The sequence below is a fragment of the Pseudorca crassidens genome, chromosome 9 (genome assembly GCF_039906515.1).
Source record: "Pseudorca crassidens isolate mPseCra1 chromosome 9, mPseCra1.hap1, whole genome shotgun sequence".
In the NCBI taxonomy this organism is placed as follows: domain Eukaryota; kingdom Metazoa; phylum Chordata; class Mammalia; order Artiodactyla; family Delphinidae; genus Pseudorca; species Pseudorca crassidens.
The window spans coordinates 95,916,566-95,932,908 of record NC_090304.1 but is presented as its reverse complement, the minus strand read 5'-3'; the positions used below and the strand labels follow the sequence as shown (position 1 = coordinate 95,932,908).

General features: G+C 41.0%; 2 protein-coding genes and 1 long non-coding RNA gene across 8 annotated transcripts in view; 1 reads left to right on the top strand and 2 right to left on the bottom strand.

The window, feature by feature from the left end:
• Positions 1-2,010: 2,010 nt before the first annotated feature.
• Positions 2,011-2,933, bottom strand: LOC137230934 (uncharacterized). The gene is made up of 2 exons (XR_010946316.1): positions 2,683-2,933; positions 2,011-2,511 (listed from the first exon to the last, which is right to left on the bottom strand). It is a non-coding gene; the product is annotated as an uncharacterized lncRNA (long non-coding RNA).
• A 64-nt stretch (positions 2,934-2,997) lies between these two features.
• DDX6 (DEAD-box helicase 6) overlaps positions 2,998-16,343 on the top strand; it is a 34,366-nt gene continuing 21,020 nt past the window's right edge. For 2 of the 6 annotated variants that reach the window (XM_067751226.1, XM_067751221.1), the window contains exons 1-4: positions 3,716-3,854; positions 6,429-6,903; positions 10,199-10,262; positions 11,222-11,326. In XM_067751226.1, coding sequence (XP_067607327.1) covers positions 6,704-6,903; positions 10,199-10,262; positions 11,222-11,326 — 369 coding nt within the window. In that variant the 5' untranslated portion in view covers positions 3,716-3,854; positions 6,429-6,703. Of the gene's footprint in view, positions 3,138-3,557; positions 3,634-3,715; positions 3,892-6,428; positions 6,904-10,198; positions 10,263-11,221; positions 11,327-16,343 lie in introns of those variants that run through there. The other 4 variants (XM_067751223.1, XM_067751222.1, XM_067751225.1 and 1 more) reach the window with 4 other exon arrangements.
• Positions 3,376-4,984, bottom strand: LOC137231183 (WAS/WASL-interacting protein family member 1-like). Its single transcript, XM_067751701.1, has 2 exons — positions 4,979-4,984; positions 3,376-4,197 (listed from the first exon to the last, which is right to left on the bottom strand). Exons 1-2 carry the CDS (start codon positions 4,982-4,984, stop codon positions 3,376-3,378), a joined length of 828 nt encoding a protein of 275 aa, XP_067607802.1.

Below are 16,343 nucleotides of genomic sequence, written 5' to 3'. Positions count from 1 at the left end.
CTTTCCTACTTTTCAACTTGAGTTTACTCTGGAAGTGGAACATTTATTCCAACAAAATGTGGCCGGTGTGGTCTCTCAGCGATTAAAGACATGGGCTTAGTCGGCATTAACTTCAGTGTAGTACCTGCACCTCTCTGAGGATGTCTTACTAAACCCTCAGTAGGCTGACGCTGCTTCATGTTCTTCAGGTATATAAACTGAAGAGGCAACTTTTACCTGCTCTGAAATCCAAAGAAAATGGTACTTGGCTCCTTGGGCTCATTAGCCTTTAGTCTTGGTTAGTAATTACCAGATGTTGCTCAGGCGTATTTGGAAGAGAACTTTATCTGTTGAAACTTCTTTTGGAAAATCAGAACATTATGCGCCAATTGTGAAGGAGGGGAAATGCTGTACTAGAAAGCTTAGCCAGGTGTGACATAATCATTTTCTTGAGGATGTGGTGTGGCGAACTTTTTTTCTTCTAGGTAATGAACACATTTGCTTGTAGTTTGAGTTTTAAAAAAAAAAAGCTATTATGTTTCCTTTAAAAAAACGTGTAGAACGTCAAAAGTGTGAAATCCATTTTAGGCTGTTGAAAATATTTGGGTTTTTAAGATAGCATCACAGATGTATATATTCCAGGTTCAAATTACTCAGAATTCTAGATTTTAAATATTATAAACTGAAGTTGAAATCAAATGTAAATTAACCTGTGATTTTTTTTTTTTCCTTCTAGTTATTTTTAGCTAAATAACCGGGGCTAGGATGTGAGGCTGGCAAACAACATTCGCTGGGAGGACCCTTATTGTGATCGAATTCCAAGTAGTATTTTTTAGTCACATCTCATTCTTACACACACACACGAATCCTGTTGTGTTTTAAACAGATACTGAAAACCTCAACTCTATTTGTGACTCTTTTTCTTTTTTAAGATATCTTTCCTACAGACAGAATCTCTAGGAGCCAGGCAACAATCCAGGCCTAACACTTTAGCTAACAGCTTCATAGTTCAAAAAAAGTAGGGTGGGGGAAGTGAGAGTGAGTAAAAACAAAATGAAAATGACCAAGATGTTTTGGGAAACACTTTACTACAGTTATTAGGTGACCTCACTGGGGATAGCATGCTCTCCAAAAACCATATTTACCACGAATCACCCAAACTATTATATTCAATAAGGTCAAAGGGCTGGATTTATGTAATATTTTTAAATTTACATTTTATAAATATAAGGATACTGTGTGTATTATCAAATAATTCATCTGTATTTCTAAAGTGTCATATTTTCTATCGTTCTTGTTAATCTGTTTGAACTAGGGAGAAAAAAAGGTATTGACATAGTTGAATACTGGATCCATCAATCACTAAAATTGAACCAAGATCCAAGTTTTCATAGTTTAATTCTATACCATCCATACTTCTCACCAGAAAACTGATAAGGGCTGACATAAATAACTCAGTTGGAAGGATATCTGACTATCTTATAAAAACATTATGCAGAATCTTTAAAGGTGTTAGCCCTGGCAGGATTCCTAGGTGAGAATAGGCAGCTATACCATATTCTACTTTTGGTGGCCTCCTCACTTTTGGATTTTGTCATGACTTCAACCAGGCCCCCTTTGAAGGTTTATTTCTGAACACAAACCTTTCTCCTTCGGCTGGTCTCATTTTTTTAGTGGTCTAGGGAAAGAGACCGAGGCAGGCTGTGGCCTATTTTAAATCCTTAGGTTCCTCTCTCTCTCACTCCTTGCCCTTCTCCCCTCCACATTCCTGCTACATGGAAAGGCAGTGGGGCCTCATACCTCAACATTTTATTAAAGAACCACTTAGCCATTCTCTCACCAGGATGGGCACAAGATGCCGGTTATTCCCTTAGATGAGTGGGTTTTTAAAAAGCTGGGTGGGAGACCCCATGCTACAAATTTAATTCAAAAACTGTTAAAGGAACCTTTTTTTAAATCTTAAGAACAGCCTTTTCACACTTCTCTACCACCTTTCCATTGGCTGTGTGTAAATAAACAAAGACCACCAAGTGAGAACAGGCTATTTATTCAAAGCTTGCTACAGCAAGGGAGGCAGCCACCTTCACCCAGCTTGGGACTTACAGGCCGGCAGTGAAAAAACAAAAAAAAGAAAAAAAAAGGGGGTGGGTGGAGTAGGCTTCAGGGTATGCTCTGATTGGAGGTTAACTCGGGGAAGCTGGAGGCGGGCTAACTAGAAGCCGGGCGTCTAACGTGATTGGTTGGGGGGGGGAAAACATATTTGGCTTTCTCTGATTGGTCCCGAGTTGGTAACAGGGGCAAAAATTTGGGAAGCTGGCAGTCAATGACCGACTCCTGCTCGTTCTAAGCTGATCACTGCAGAGGCTGTGGTTTGGCTTCCCGTGTTGGTTGCAGCAGAGGTTGTGGGTCGGAGTTCTGTTGTCAACATATGGTCCCGTCATTGCCCTGTATATTTTCTGTCAACTGGGTGAGACCCAGGTTTTTATTTTCCCTTGACCTGGATAACTTTCAAGCTTCCGATTTTTGTTTTACCTGGAACAAGATTGCATTCCTGTTATTTCTGTTAAGGATAAACGGAGACATTAGGATATGGAAAGTATTTATGGGAACAAATACATAAGTGTCTTTCTGATGAGGGTCAGGCTGGAGAAAGAATCACCCTCGGTCCTCTGATTGCCCATTTCCGTACACAACTCCTATTACCATTATAACTGACTCCTTAGCAGCGTTTCCTTCCCTCGGGGTGTGGGGGGGCTCGGCCTCCTTGGTTCCCTCTCTTTGAGGACTGCCCTTTGGGGCCGAGAGAGGAGGATCGCTGCCCCAGTCTCCCACTTCCCTTCCCGAAGCTCGCTTTCCGGGTTCCGGCCCGGGTCGCACCCCCCGCCACCCAGCACCCCACCCCCGCGCAATCCTCCTACAGCGTCCTCCACCCCCGCCCCTGCCCGCCCGCGCACAGCGCCCCCTGTCCGCCCCGCGTCCTCCCCGGTTCTCCTCGCCGCACCGGTCCCGGCCGCCCCCCCTTCCGGTTCCCACACCCGGGCGCGTGCCGGCGCCTCCGGACCAGTGGTTCCGCGCGTTCCTGCACGGAGGCGCGGGGCTCGAACGGACGCGACCCCCTTGGTCCTGCAGCAGCTTCCCCGGCCCGCGGGAGATGTCAGGTCAGCTCTCCCGTCCCCGAGTCGCTACCCGGTCCTTGGTCAGGAATAAGCAGATCCTCCTCGGGTCCCAAGCCCCCGACATCCATTCTGGGGGTACTCTTCCCAGCCACCATTCCCCGATCATTTCTCCTCAGCTGTGGAAAAAGCAGCCCTCCTTTCTCTTCAGAAAGGGACCCGTATTTTCCCTTCAACTTCCCTCAACTTGGGCCCCCGCGGGCCCCCAGTCGGTGGGAAAGCACTACCCTCCATTTTCGCCCCAGGGAGGTTCCTCGGCCCGGATTTCTCCTGCCACGAAGCAGGAGAGGCAGAGGCGCCGCGGCGGGCTCAGCGGCTGCAGCTGGGCCCTCGCCATCTTGCGCGGAGGAGGAGTCGCGGCGGCAGCCATGCGGAGAGCTAAGGGGCGGGGGTGCTGCGGCCGAGGGAGGGGGCGGGGAGCCGAGTTAGCTCGGCCCGGGCGGCGGCTTCGGCGGCGCCTTGAGAGCGGGCAGCGGCGGAGGTAGGGCTGCGCGGCTCGGGGAGCGGGGGAGCGCCGGCAGGCTGGCCCCCAGGCCCCCGGAGTGGAGCGGGACGGGGGGCGGGGCGGGGCGGGGGGCGGCCGAAGTGAGGGGCCGGGTGGGGGCGGGCGGAGGTTTCCGAGGAGGAAGGAGCCGCCGCCATTTTGGGAGCTTCGAGTCAACAATAAAGGACCGAGGGTACAGAGCGGGAGTGGCCTCAGTGGTAGGACTCGGGCCCGAGCCGCGAGGAGTGGGGTGAGGTGAGGGGTTGGAGGTCGGCGGTGCAGTGGGGGCTGCGGGGAGTTACCCCCTCCCCCGGCCGGCGTGGGGGGCGCTCTGAGGCGGAGGCCTGAGGCCTGGTCGGGCCCGGGGGAGGAAGGCGGGCGGCAGCTGTGGGGCGGGGGCGCCCGGGAGGAGTGGGATAGAGCACTGTTGTGCCCGGCGGGGTCCGGAGGAGGAGCGGGAGAATTCCTCGGAGGAGCTTTGTGGGAGACGAGGGAAGGTGGGATCGTAGGGGGCGGCAAGGACTTAGGGAGATCGTGGAGGTTATAGGGTACGAGGCGGCCCTATAGGGGGCGGCAGGGATATGCAGTAGCGGAAGGCTGGGTTTCGAAGAGGACCGGCTGCTTGAGGGAGTAAGGCCTTGCAGGTCGATAACAAGGGGGTGATTATGGAGCCCCAGAGTCATGGAGAAAGGAGGGGCCGTCTGACTTAAGGGTTTCTCTTTGGGGCCTTTTGCGGGAGCCCCTATTGTTTCCTACCCGCGGAGCTGGTTCCCTGCTCTTGTTGCGCAGATACGATTTCAGGGCCCCAACCCATTTGTGTTTATGGGCCCAGGGAGCTGACTCGAAGTGTGTGGGTTTGGTGGGGGGGTGTTGAAGGGTAGGGGAACCAGAAATTATTTGCCTACGGTTATAGGGCTCAAATCACTGGCTTGATTCTTTCCCTGATCGCTCACTCCCCTTTCTCTTCAACAGTCCCCTCGCCCCTTCAAAATAGAACGGTCACTCCAACTTGCAGACCGAGCTTAGAGAAACTGCGCTGCATTCGCACACAAAAGGTCTTTTTGGAGATGACGATACTGTTTTGGGTGTGAAACTGTCAATTGCTAACTACGATCTGGGAAGTGCTGTAATTAACTCCGCTAGGGGTTCCTCCCAACTCGTCTTTGTTTCGTTCGTATTTTTGAAAATGTAGAAATATAACTTGCAAATCTAAATTGGGAAGGGGTAGGAGGAATAGTTCTTTTCCTGAGACGTAGAGCTGCAGTGCTGGTTTTAGCTTAATTGAGAGGGGAGCAGTTATCACATAGTCACATTTTGGATGCAGGGAGGTATGAGGTCTTACGTGCATGATGGACAGTAATGATACCATTTAATTTTTAGAAGTTGCCACCTTCATCTTCTTAGTGTTTGCAAATAAGTAAGTCTTCTGGTATGAAGTAGGTGATATCGCTGATCATAATATAAACCTGTCAATACAGGAAACCAATTACTACCTTGCACTGAAATTGGATGGCTCTTAACCACCCTCTGCTTAAGAGGTCACTCAGCTTCTGGGAGACTTGGAAATATACAGCTTTGTGTACGTGATAATCAGGATTTGCTTGTGAGCAACTTTATTTTCAATTAAAAAAAAGACATCAAAGAGGTTTTTTAAAAAAATTTTATTTTTTGAGAAACCTTGGTGTATGGCAGAAACGCTAATTAATTAATAAGCTAGTGTATGTTTGGTAAGAAATGTAAAGGAGTTAAAGAACAAAGCAAACAGAGCAGCCCTTTATTTTCTGGCCTTTTTCCCCCTGGCTTTTCAATTACGTTTTCATGTACTTCCTTTAAAAATAATTTTATTTGGGGAATAATTTAAAATTTTTTTTAATTAACTTAATTAGTACTCTGGGTTTCCTGGAAAGTTTGATTAAAGTTACTAGTATCTTTACCCTTTAACAGATTTTTTTAACACAGCTCATTTCCTTTTTGTGTTTTTGTAATTTAAAAAAATGCTACTTCAAGTTGGGATATACTTTTTGAAAAGTGTTATGTTTAAAAACGTAGCAGTTATTTTAGTATTCAGATTTAATTAAGGTAGCTAAAGGTTTTCTTGGCTGTTTTTCAAGCAGAAGATTTTGACATGTAGACATATTTATATCCCTTGACATGCTTCAGTTACTGTTTTAAAGGGCAAAAACTTAAGGGAAAAAAGAAAATGTATTTTTCTTTATAAAGTTTAACTTCTGTCGTTGAAATTCACAAGGGCATAAATGTGTTCTTTTTAAAGCATAAGGTGAAGCCAAAAGCTCAACTCTTCAAGGATTCTCAGTTGTCAGAAATAAAAAAAAAATTAATGAATTGTCTTGCCTTGTTCATTTGTAGATTTACATTAAGTTGTGCGATACTTCACTGAGTTGTAATGCAATTGAATGTAATGACTCATTGACTTTAAGAGGTGGCAGGGACTTCAGAGAATTCATCAGGGTGGAAACAAGGGAAGAGATTGTCATTTGACAACTAATGCTAACTTAATCACAGTATCTTTCTACTTTGTATTCTCTGGGTTGATTAGAACTGACAGTTTAAAATGTTTGAGATGGGTCTCGGTGCAGGTTTGGTTTTTGAGGCAATTCATCTTTTTGTGTTTTTCCTAGCTTGGCTAGTGATTTGGTCTCAGTGCAGCTGTATTCTTAATTCTTTAATTTAAAAGAAGAGAGTTCTTCTAAGGGAGTTCTTTAAAAGGGAAACAAAAAAGTTTTTTTCTAATTTTACTCTGTTTGCTAATTTAACTTTTTTCTTTGTTTCAGACTGAAGTGAGCGAATTCAGATATATAACTCAACCTTGTTAGAGGGCTTTATTAAAAAATAAAGAGTTGATTCCGTGCATGAGAGCAAGTTACTGCTGCTTACCGTTCAGAGACTTACAGGTGCTTGCCTGCATTGCAATAAAGGACTCATATATTGAGCAAGACTTATATTTATCTCTTCGTTTTGGAGAGCCTAATAAACTGTTATTACAGTTTCTCTACTGACTTTCAAAAGTTTTGAAGTTTGAAAGAGACATCTTTACAATTAATACAGCATGAGCACGGCCAGAACAGAGAACCCTGTTATAATGGGTCTGTCCAGTCAAAATGGTCAGCTGAGGGGCCCTGTGAAGCCCAGTGGTGGCCCCGGAGGAGGGGGCACACAGACACAGCAACAGATGAACCAGCTGAAAAACACCAACACAATCAATAATGGCACTCAGCAGCAAGCACAGAGTATGACCACCACTATTAAGTAAGTGTTAGAATAAATAATAAACACACTTGGGGGACCAAGGAGATATATTTTGTTAGTTGTTGACTACTTTGTGTATACCTTAGTTTAACCATTTTGATTGCAAATAGAGGACAGATGACTTTGTTTTATGGCCAGCAGGTATTTGCAATAGAAGAATGTATTTCTTTCATAACTAATTCAGGTTTATTAAGTAACAGATTGGCACAGATTAATATATATTAATTTTGTATAGACTATTGTTTGAAACATTTCTGGCTTTCATAATGAGCTCAGATTCATCTTGTTTTTGCCAGTATGGCTTTTTCCCTAGTGTTAGAACTTGACCTTATCCTAGTTTGAATGGCTGTTATAGCCAATTTCACATTTTAAATTTAACGACTTGCCCAGCCTTCTGAACTTCAAACATACTCATAGAAAATTTATCCATAACTTTTTTTTAGTTTATGACACTTTGCTTTTCTGCCCTATTTATTTACTTTTCAAATATACTTTCTCCTCCTTTTACACACGCACACAAAATAACAAGCAGTTTATGTCATAGGGAACTCAGGATTTTGAACTCTTATAAACACATCTCTGAAGAGTCCCATACCCCTTTGACGACTTTTAAAAACGTAAGAGCCTCATCTTACTACAGAATATTGTTTCTTTTAAATTTAAAAGTGTGTAGGCTATCATCTTTAAGTGTACACTTTAAAATATTTGAGTGGTAACTATGACTCCAAAGAATCAGTTAATAGAAAATTAACATTCAGGAATCTTGACCCATTTGAGATTTGTCTTTGTTAAAAATCTAGCCATGTAAGTTGATTTAACCTCTAGAAATCTTCATAAGATGATAAAACTCTTTCAAGGAACCAAAGCTTGTGTTTTATTATAACCTAGATCTTTTCCATGCTTAAAAAGTACTTACTAAAGAAAAATAGCCCTAACTTCCAACAGAATTGGTTTGGTCACTGGGAGATTTGGCATTAATACATATTCTATTATTATTTTATTATTATTATTTTTTAAGTGTTTTTTTAATTTTTATGTTTTTGCGGTACGCGGGCCTCTCACCGCTGCGGCCCCTCCCGCTGCGGAGCACAGGCCCCGGACGCGCAGGCCCAGCGGCCATGGCTCACGGGCCCAGTCCCTCCGTGGCATGTGGGATCCTCCCGGACCGGGGCACGATCCCGTGTCCCCCGCATCGGCAGGCAGACTCCCAACCCCTGCGCCACCAGGGAAGCCCTCTATTATTTTTGAGATGAATATTTTAATTAGTATAGAAATCAAGAATATTTTCTAAACTGTAGCTTGTCTTGAAAAAATATGAATAGGCTAGCAGTATTTAGACTATTTTTAATTCTTAATGATAGAAACATAAAACTACATTATTTCTTTTTTTTTTGGTACACGGGCCTTTCACTGTTGTGGCCTCTCCCGTTGCGGAGCATAGGCTCTGGACGCGCAGGCTCAGCGGCCATGGTTCACAGGCCTAGCCGCTCCGCGGCATGTGGGATCTTCCCGGACCGGGGCACGAACCCGTGTCCCCTGCATCGGCAGGTGGACTCTCAACCACTGTGCCACCAGGGAAGCCCTCATTTCATTTTGAGAGTATTTTCTACTTGAACTCAGATTTGAGACAACAGTGGATTTTACCTTTTTTTTGCTTTTCCTAGGATTAATGTTTTTTTTCAATTCTGTGGATCTTTAAATCTCAGTTTAAATGTCATCTCTTTTATGAAGACTTCTAGATCCCATGGCTCAGAGCTCTTCTAATACCTATTTCTATCACTTGTTTTCTCGTTAAAAATTTTTTTTTAACCTCCTAAGATTATAAATTTTTTTTGTAGGCAGATTTTGCCTTGTATCTTCCTGCATTTTTATCCACGATTTAGTGAATTTGGCAATGTGGCAAGCTGGCTTACTAGGATGTTCAGTTGACATTTTTGTTTATACCAAACTTTGCTGTGGTATAGACTGGGGTGAAAGGCTTTAGTACCCTTGGATTGGTAGCAAATAGTTGCCTGTGTTACAGTATCTTGGATTATGTGGGACCTAGCTTTAAGTAAAATAATGTGCTTATCTTTCTAAATCAAGACTTGAGATGTTTGAGGTGCTCTAATTATATGAGTTGTTACAGTTAAATCAGTGAAAGCTTATTTATTTTAAAGACAGTTGAAAGCATTGTGTGCTTTATTGACAGTCTTTTTTCTCTTAGATGCTTTGGATATTATATTATTTGAAGTTTTTACCTGACCAAAAAGAAAATTTTTTATTACATTTTCTTTGTTATTTTCTTTCGTGGTTTCAGGCATCCCCAGTAAAAAAGATTAAGAGAGATGTTTACTAACAGCTAATATCGAGTTCTTCTTTTGCCAGGCACTGTGCTGAGTGCTTTATAGAAATTATTTTATGTAATTTTTATCCCATTTTATATATGAGAGAATGGAGGTTTAGAAAAGTAACTGTTGCAAGGTCATAGAACTAATATGTAGAAGAATCAGGGCTTGAACTCAAGTCTGAAACTTTATAGATTCCTTGGCTTTAACTAGTCACCAAGAGTTACAAACTCAGATGCCTATAGGGGACTGCCAGATTAGAGGGTACTTGCCCTATTAAAAGGCATCAGCCACTTGATTTTAAACTCCATTTACTAAGCTCTATCAAACTGTTGCCATGCAGAAATTTGGAACCAGTGTTACTAAAGCTTCCAGATTTTTTCAAGAAAATCCAGAATCTGGACTTTTACACAAAATCTCCTAATTTTTTAATGTTGGCCACTAATTTAAAACACACACTATGGGCTTCCCTGGTGGCGCAGTGGTTGAGAGTCCGCCTGCCGATGCAGGGGACGTGGGTTCGTGCCCTGGTCTGGGAAGATCCCACATGCTGTGGAACAGCTGGGCCCGTGAGCCATGGCCGCTGAGCCTGCGCGTCCGGAGCCTGTGCTCCGCAGCGGGAGAGGCCACAAAAAACATACACACACACTATATAGGTCAAACAAAACATATGGGTTACTAGTTTTGAAAATGGTTGGACTGTATACAACTCTGCTTTTCTTAAGAGGATGGATACCTTACTCCTGTCTATTCTTGATTTTTTAAAATTCTCCCTAGATTGTTGTGCTTTGTAAGAAAACAGTTTTTCTAAAGTTGTTTATCTCTTTTGTTACCTGTATTCTTAAGTAAACGGCAATATGTTCAACTTAGTGTGCTTTTTAGAATTATAATCGAGATGAATTATCTTTGTATTTTACAATACTAATGCTGTGAATTCTGATACTTCAATTTTACTGTATTCTCTCTAGACCTGGTGATGACTGGAAAAAGACTTTAAAACTCCCTCCAAAGGATCTAAGAATCAAAACTTCGGTAAGTTGGTTGTAACATTGAAGTGGAAAAATGATCCTGAAACTAAAAGTGAAGTAGTTATTTAATGATAACAGGCACTGTGTTTACTCTTAAGTAAGTTGAAGTGGTTGAAATTGTATAACTCATGTATGATGAGTTGCCCAAAATTTCCACTATTTGGAGGAATTAGTCATAATGTGTATGTATACACGTTATTGCAATATATAATGTAATATTTAATATACAGTATACAATACAATAATTATTACTATATATACAGTATTTCATATATAATTTATATATTAAATACCGTGTTTATACGTATATATATCTTATCTCTTTTGTGGAATGCTTTTATGGTTTTCAAGGCGTTTTCTCAAAATTCTCTTGTTTCCAGCAGCACAGTAAGTTTCAGGGTAGGTATTGTCCACGTTTTGTGGATGAGAAAACTGAAGTTGAGAGGTTAGTTCTCTTAGCCCAGTGTTCTCAACCAAGGGCAATTTTTGTCCCCTAGGAAGCATTTAGCAATAGCTGGAGCAATAGCTGGTTATCACAGCTGAAGGGATGCTACAGAACAGCCCCTTACAGCGAAGAATTTTCTGGCCCAAATGTCAATAGTGCTGGACTTGAGAAACCCTGGTTTAGACTAGGATATTTGTAGGCAGTGAATGGTAGAGCTAGGGTTTGATTTCATATCTTGTGGTTTGATACTTATATAGAAATAACAGTATTCCATCAGTCCTTAGAGAAAAATGACCACAGGGTGGCTGATCTTTCCCCAAAACATAGTTTTTAAATGGCTTGTGTGTGTTAAAGAGAGTGGTTATTTTTCATAGATCAAGACAGAACTAATCTGCGCATATTTATATTTTAAATGGGGTAAAGAATTAGTCTCTCCAACACTTTATTAAGCATGCTAATTACCAAAGGAACCCAATTGTACTTCATTCTTCTGATGTTGTTTGTTTTTGTTTGACCAGGATGTGACCTCCACAAAAGGAAATGAGTTTGAAGATTACTGTTTGAAACGGGAGTTGCTGATGGGAATTTTTGAAATGGGCTGGGAAAAGCCATCTCCTATTCAGGTATGTTTCCCCTTTTTTATCATATGTATAATGTTATGAGTTAAGCGTTACACACTTTCTGATCTGCGGGAATGATACAGTGAAACAACAGTTCTCTCCAGTTTGTATACACACACATATATATATGTACACACAGGCATACACACTTTCTGAACCTTTAAATGGTAAGTTACAAAATCATGGCGCTTTATTTCTAAATATTTCAGTGTGTATTTCCTAAGAATAGGGATAGTCTCTTGAATAATCATAGTACAGTTATGTTCAGTCAATTTAACTTTAATGCAGTATTTCTATCTCATCTGTCATTTGTAGTCTTATTTTTAACTGGCCCCCAGATTTTGTCTTAAAGCATTTTTTTTCTCTTCCATACAAGATTCATCCTAGGATCAGGTATTGCATATAATGGTTACATCTCTTTTAGTAGTGAGCATTTCCCTGTTCTTTTTTTGTCTTTTATGACATTGACATGTTAAAAATATGGCCCCCTTCCTTTTTTTTTTTTTCTCCAGTAGAACATTCCTCATTTGGGGTTTGTCTCATATTTCCATGTGATTAGATTCAAGTTATGCATTCTTAGCCAGAATACTGCAGAAGTCACATTTGGAGGTATAGTGTTCATCTATTCCTCAAGGGTGATTTTAATTTTGATTACCCTTTCAAAGTGGTGTCTTGATTTTTCTACTGTATAATTATTGCTCCCCCCCCACCACCTTAAAACTAATAAACAGTCTTTGGGGAGCATTTTAAGGCAATGCAGATATACTACGCTTCATAAAAATTTCCCCCTAACTCCTCCTTATGTATCTATATATTATCAGTGTGGACTCATGAATTTTTTTTAATGGTATTTTTTATATATATAAATGTATTTTTTATTTTTGGCTGTGTTGGGTCTTAGTTGCTGTGCACGGGCTTTCTCTAGTTGTGGTGAGGGGAGGCTACTCTTCGTTGCAGTGCACAGGCTTCTCATTGTGGTGGCCTCTCGTTGCGGAGCACAGGCTCTAGGCGCACAGGCTTCAGTAGTTGTGGCACATGGGCTCTAGAGCGCAGGCTCAGTAGTTGTGGCTCATGGGCTTAGTTGCTCTGCGGCATTGGCAGGCAGACTCTTAACCACTGTGCCACCAGAGAAGTCCCTTTAGTGGTATTTTTGTGTTCGAATTGTCCTGTATTTGGCCAGCGTGAGCTCCTTCAGGCCGGTTCCTTTGTGTTTGTAATGTGCCTCATTTGTTTTTTCCCTCTGATAGACTATTTTATAAAGCAGTTTTAAGTTCATAGCAATTGAGCAAAAGAGATATTTCGTAAATCCCTGCCCACACTCATGCATAGCCTCCCCCATTATCAGCATTCCCCACAAGAGCAATATTTGTTACAACTGATGAACCTGTGTTGACACATTATCACCCAAAGTCCATAGTTTGCATTAGGGTTCATTCTTGGTATTGTAAATTCTATGGGTTTGAACATATGTATAATGACATGTATCCACCATTATAGTATCATACAGAGTAGTTTCACTGACCTCCGTGCTCCACCTATTCACCCTTCCCTTCCCCCTTCGTTTTTCTTGAGCACTTCCTTTTTGGTATATCACGATGTCAAGCTTATCTGTAGAGCCACCCTTCCCCAGCCTCAGAATCAGCTATTTTCTCCAAGGAACTCTGATTCCAATTAGTGGGGAGTAGTATTAGGGACCAAGATTTAAGTACTAGGTGCACTCTTTCAGTGAAAAGAGCAAGGAAATATATGTATGTATACACATACATGCCTGTAGACCTAAACATGTGTTATACATGTACAGATTTGATAAATGTGATTGTTGTCTTCACATATTTAAATTGAAGCTGTTGAATCCAAGCTGTACTCAGGACAAACTCTGTGACATCATTGAGTACTTTTTCACTGAACAAACATGTATCAAGTGACCTAGAAAGTGTTAGACCCTGAGGGTGTTATGATGAACAAGATAAATAGGGTTCCTGCACTCAGAGTCTGGTGGAAAGGACAGCTTATTGTACAGGTAATTTCAGTGTAATGTAATGGGCACATATATGTAGTTGAAATTGCACATATATGTAGCTACTAGGGAAGATGGAACAACCTGGAAGAAGTGATCCATGTTCCAAGTGGGGAACACTGGAATGGTGATTGCCTGGGGATGAGAGTGTGCCTTTGTGGACAAACTGAAAGGACAAACTTGTGGTTAGAGAAAGTATCAAGATAAAGTTATACCTCATCAGGCAATTTGAGTGCAGATATCAAAAATATTTAGGAATCTACTTTTCCATAATATAGTTCATGTTAATCTATTTTATCTATAGGAGTGAAACATTTTATGGGCACTTTTCTACTGTATCATTCAACTTTGTATCTCTAGTACTTAGCAAGGTGCATGGCAGGAAATAGGCCTTCAGTTGTATTGCTTTGTTGGAATTATGGTTAATGGATATCTGTAAGTGAACTTCGTCTAGAGAAGTGTTTTAGAGCACTGTCTTTGCGGTGAGGCTGGGCAGGTTGAATCCCAACTCCACTCCTCTCTAAGGAGATTATTTAAATGTCTCGAAGCCTCTGCTTTCTGACCTATAAAATTGATATAATAGTGTATACCGTGGGGTTGTTGTAAAGGTTAAGTGAGGTAATTCATGTTTGTATCCTTACTGCAGTGGCTAATAGGTGACAAATGCCCAATAAATGTTATAGGGTTTTATTTTATGTAGTAGTTTTATCAAAAAAGGAGATTGGTTCATTTGGCAGAGTTAATTCTTAATGGACCCTTGCTGACTCCTGTTTCACACTTTTGTATTAAATTTTAAAATTCACTTTGTTATTTGCATTCTCAGTTTGGTATAGCATATAGATAATTAACTCTCCAGCCACTTAGCCAGTCTACCATCTGGGTTTTTCTGTAAAGTAGAAATGATCTCCCTCACAGGGTTTTTATTGTGAGGATCGAAGGTTGTGTACAGGCATACCTCGTTTTACTGTGCTTTGCTTTACTGTATTTTGCAGATACTGCGTTTGGGTTTTTACTGGTTTTCTTTTTTTTTTTTTTTAAACCGAAGGTTTGTGGCAACCCTGTGTTGTCAGATGATGGTTATTATTTTTAAATTTAGGTGTGTATATTGTTTTTTTACACAATACTGCTGCACACTTAATAGACTATAGTATAGTGTAAACATAACTTTTATATGCACTGGGAAACAAAAAAATTTGTGTGACTCACTTGATTGCACTGATCTAGAACCGAATCCACAATGCTCCAAGGTGTATTTTGAAATAGCAAGCAGAGTATGAATATAAAGTATTATTCTGTATACCTGAGACTATCATTCACATTGCTTTTTCCTGCACTATTGTTTTGCCTGAGGATCCATGGAAAACACAAGATATCATGCTTCTTAGAATCATTCAGTGTAACAAACCATAAATACTAGGCTTTTAGAACCAAAAGAAATCTAGAAGTCCTCTAGTAAAATCCAACCTCGTGACTGGCATTCTTCTATTCTCTTCTTGTCTACCTTCTTTCCTCACTTTTTTTTTGTTATTTTTTTTTCTTTTACTAAAACGTGTCTATTGTCTTTATAGTACTTAGTTTTACAGTTTGATCCAGGCATTTTTTTTTTCTCTCCAGATATAAAATCCTCTTGACCAGATGGGTGTCATATACATTTGAATCTTTTTTAAGAGATCTGACTTAGTTGCACTTTGGCTATAAGATTATTAGAAAATGAGGCACTTAAAATCTTTTGAGACAATATAATTTTACACTGACAGGCTGGAACCAGATTTACTACAGATTGCTTCCACACATTTTTCTTTGGTACAGCCATCTGTGATTCTAGTTCTTGGTCTGAATGCTGTGCTCAGTAGCATAACCATGCCATTCTGAGGCCTAGCTTTACAGGAATAGAGACTTCTTTGGAGGACCTAAGAGTCTGTCTTATTCTGCTTAACATTGAGAAACCTTATATTAACTTGGGGATGATTGGTGACAGCTCTTGCTGCTTCCAGACCTTAGGCACAACTTTTGAAGACTTTTTAGGTAAGAAGATGATGGAATGGCAAGTAGTTCATTATTGAGGGAAACATGGAAGTTCCTTCTTTTGGCAACCAAATTTCATATCAAGTCAGGAATCTCAAATTATTTTGAGAAATTATTTTGTTAACCAAGTCTAATTGGTCGTTTATTAAATTTATAGTTAAGAATTAGAGCATTCTTAATTCTTTTATAATTCATTCCTCCTGCTAACATGGATTTATTGCCAAAAGAATTATTTTCCTAAATTCTCAAAGTCTTTAAATGCATGTCTTCATTGGTTACTATGGTAAAATTGGGGTGTGTTCCTTAAGGTGGAGATGTTCTTTTTGAAATTACTATCTTCCGTCTCCTTTTTTTCTGGGTAGCAGTAGATGTCGTCACCATTGCTTATCTCCTCCACAGTGCCCATATTTTTTTCCCCTGAAATTAAGGTTCTTAAATTCAACTAGTCCTAGGAAGTAAAAAGAAGCAGCTACTCTAAAAGCAGCTAGCTGGGCAATTTGGAGCCTTTTCAGGTACTATACTTTTGTAAAATGCCTCTCAGTACTAGGAAATTGGAAGGTATCCCATTCTTTGGTTGTAGGCAACAGAGACCAACTTGGGTTACTTAAGCAAAAGGAAATTTATTGAATATCAGGAATTCACAAGATTAGGGAGAAGTCTGGAGAAACACACTTGGCATTGGCCAAGAACCAGGGCAGCCCTAAAGGGCTCAGGAAGCTGTAAATTGTTATAGGATACACTATAGCAATTTCAGTTCTTAGAAGGGAGCATTCAGCCAGGCCTGGCTTCAGTCATTGTCCTCCATACAGCTGAGGAAGTTGGCTAGACTATCCATTGGGGTGGGGAGGATGTAACTCCTCAGAGTTACGGTGCTACTAAGAAAGGGGAATGGATGGATAGTAGGGTTATAAAAACACAATAAATACATACTGGCTCAGTCCCTAGACCTTACAGTGGAACATGGACTTTGGAGAGCTA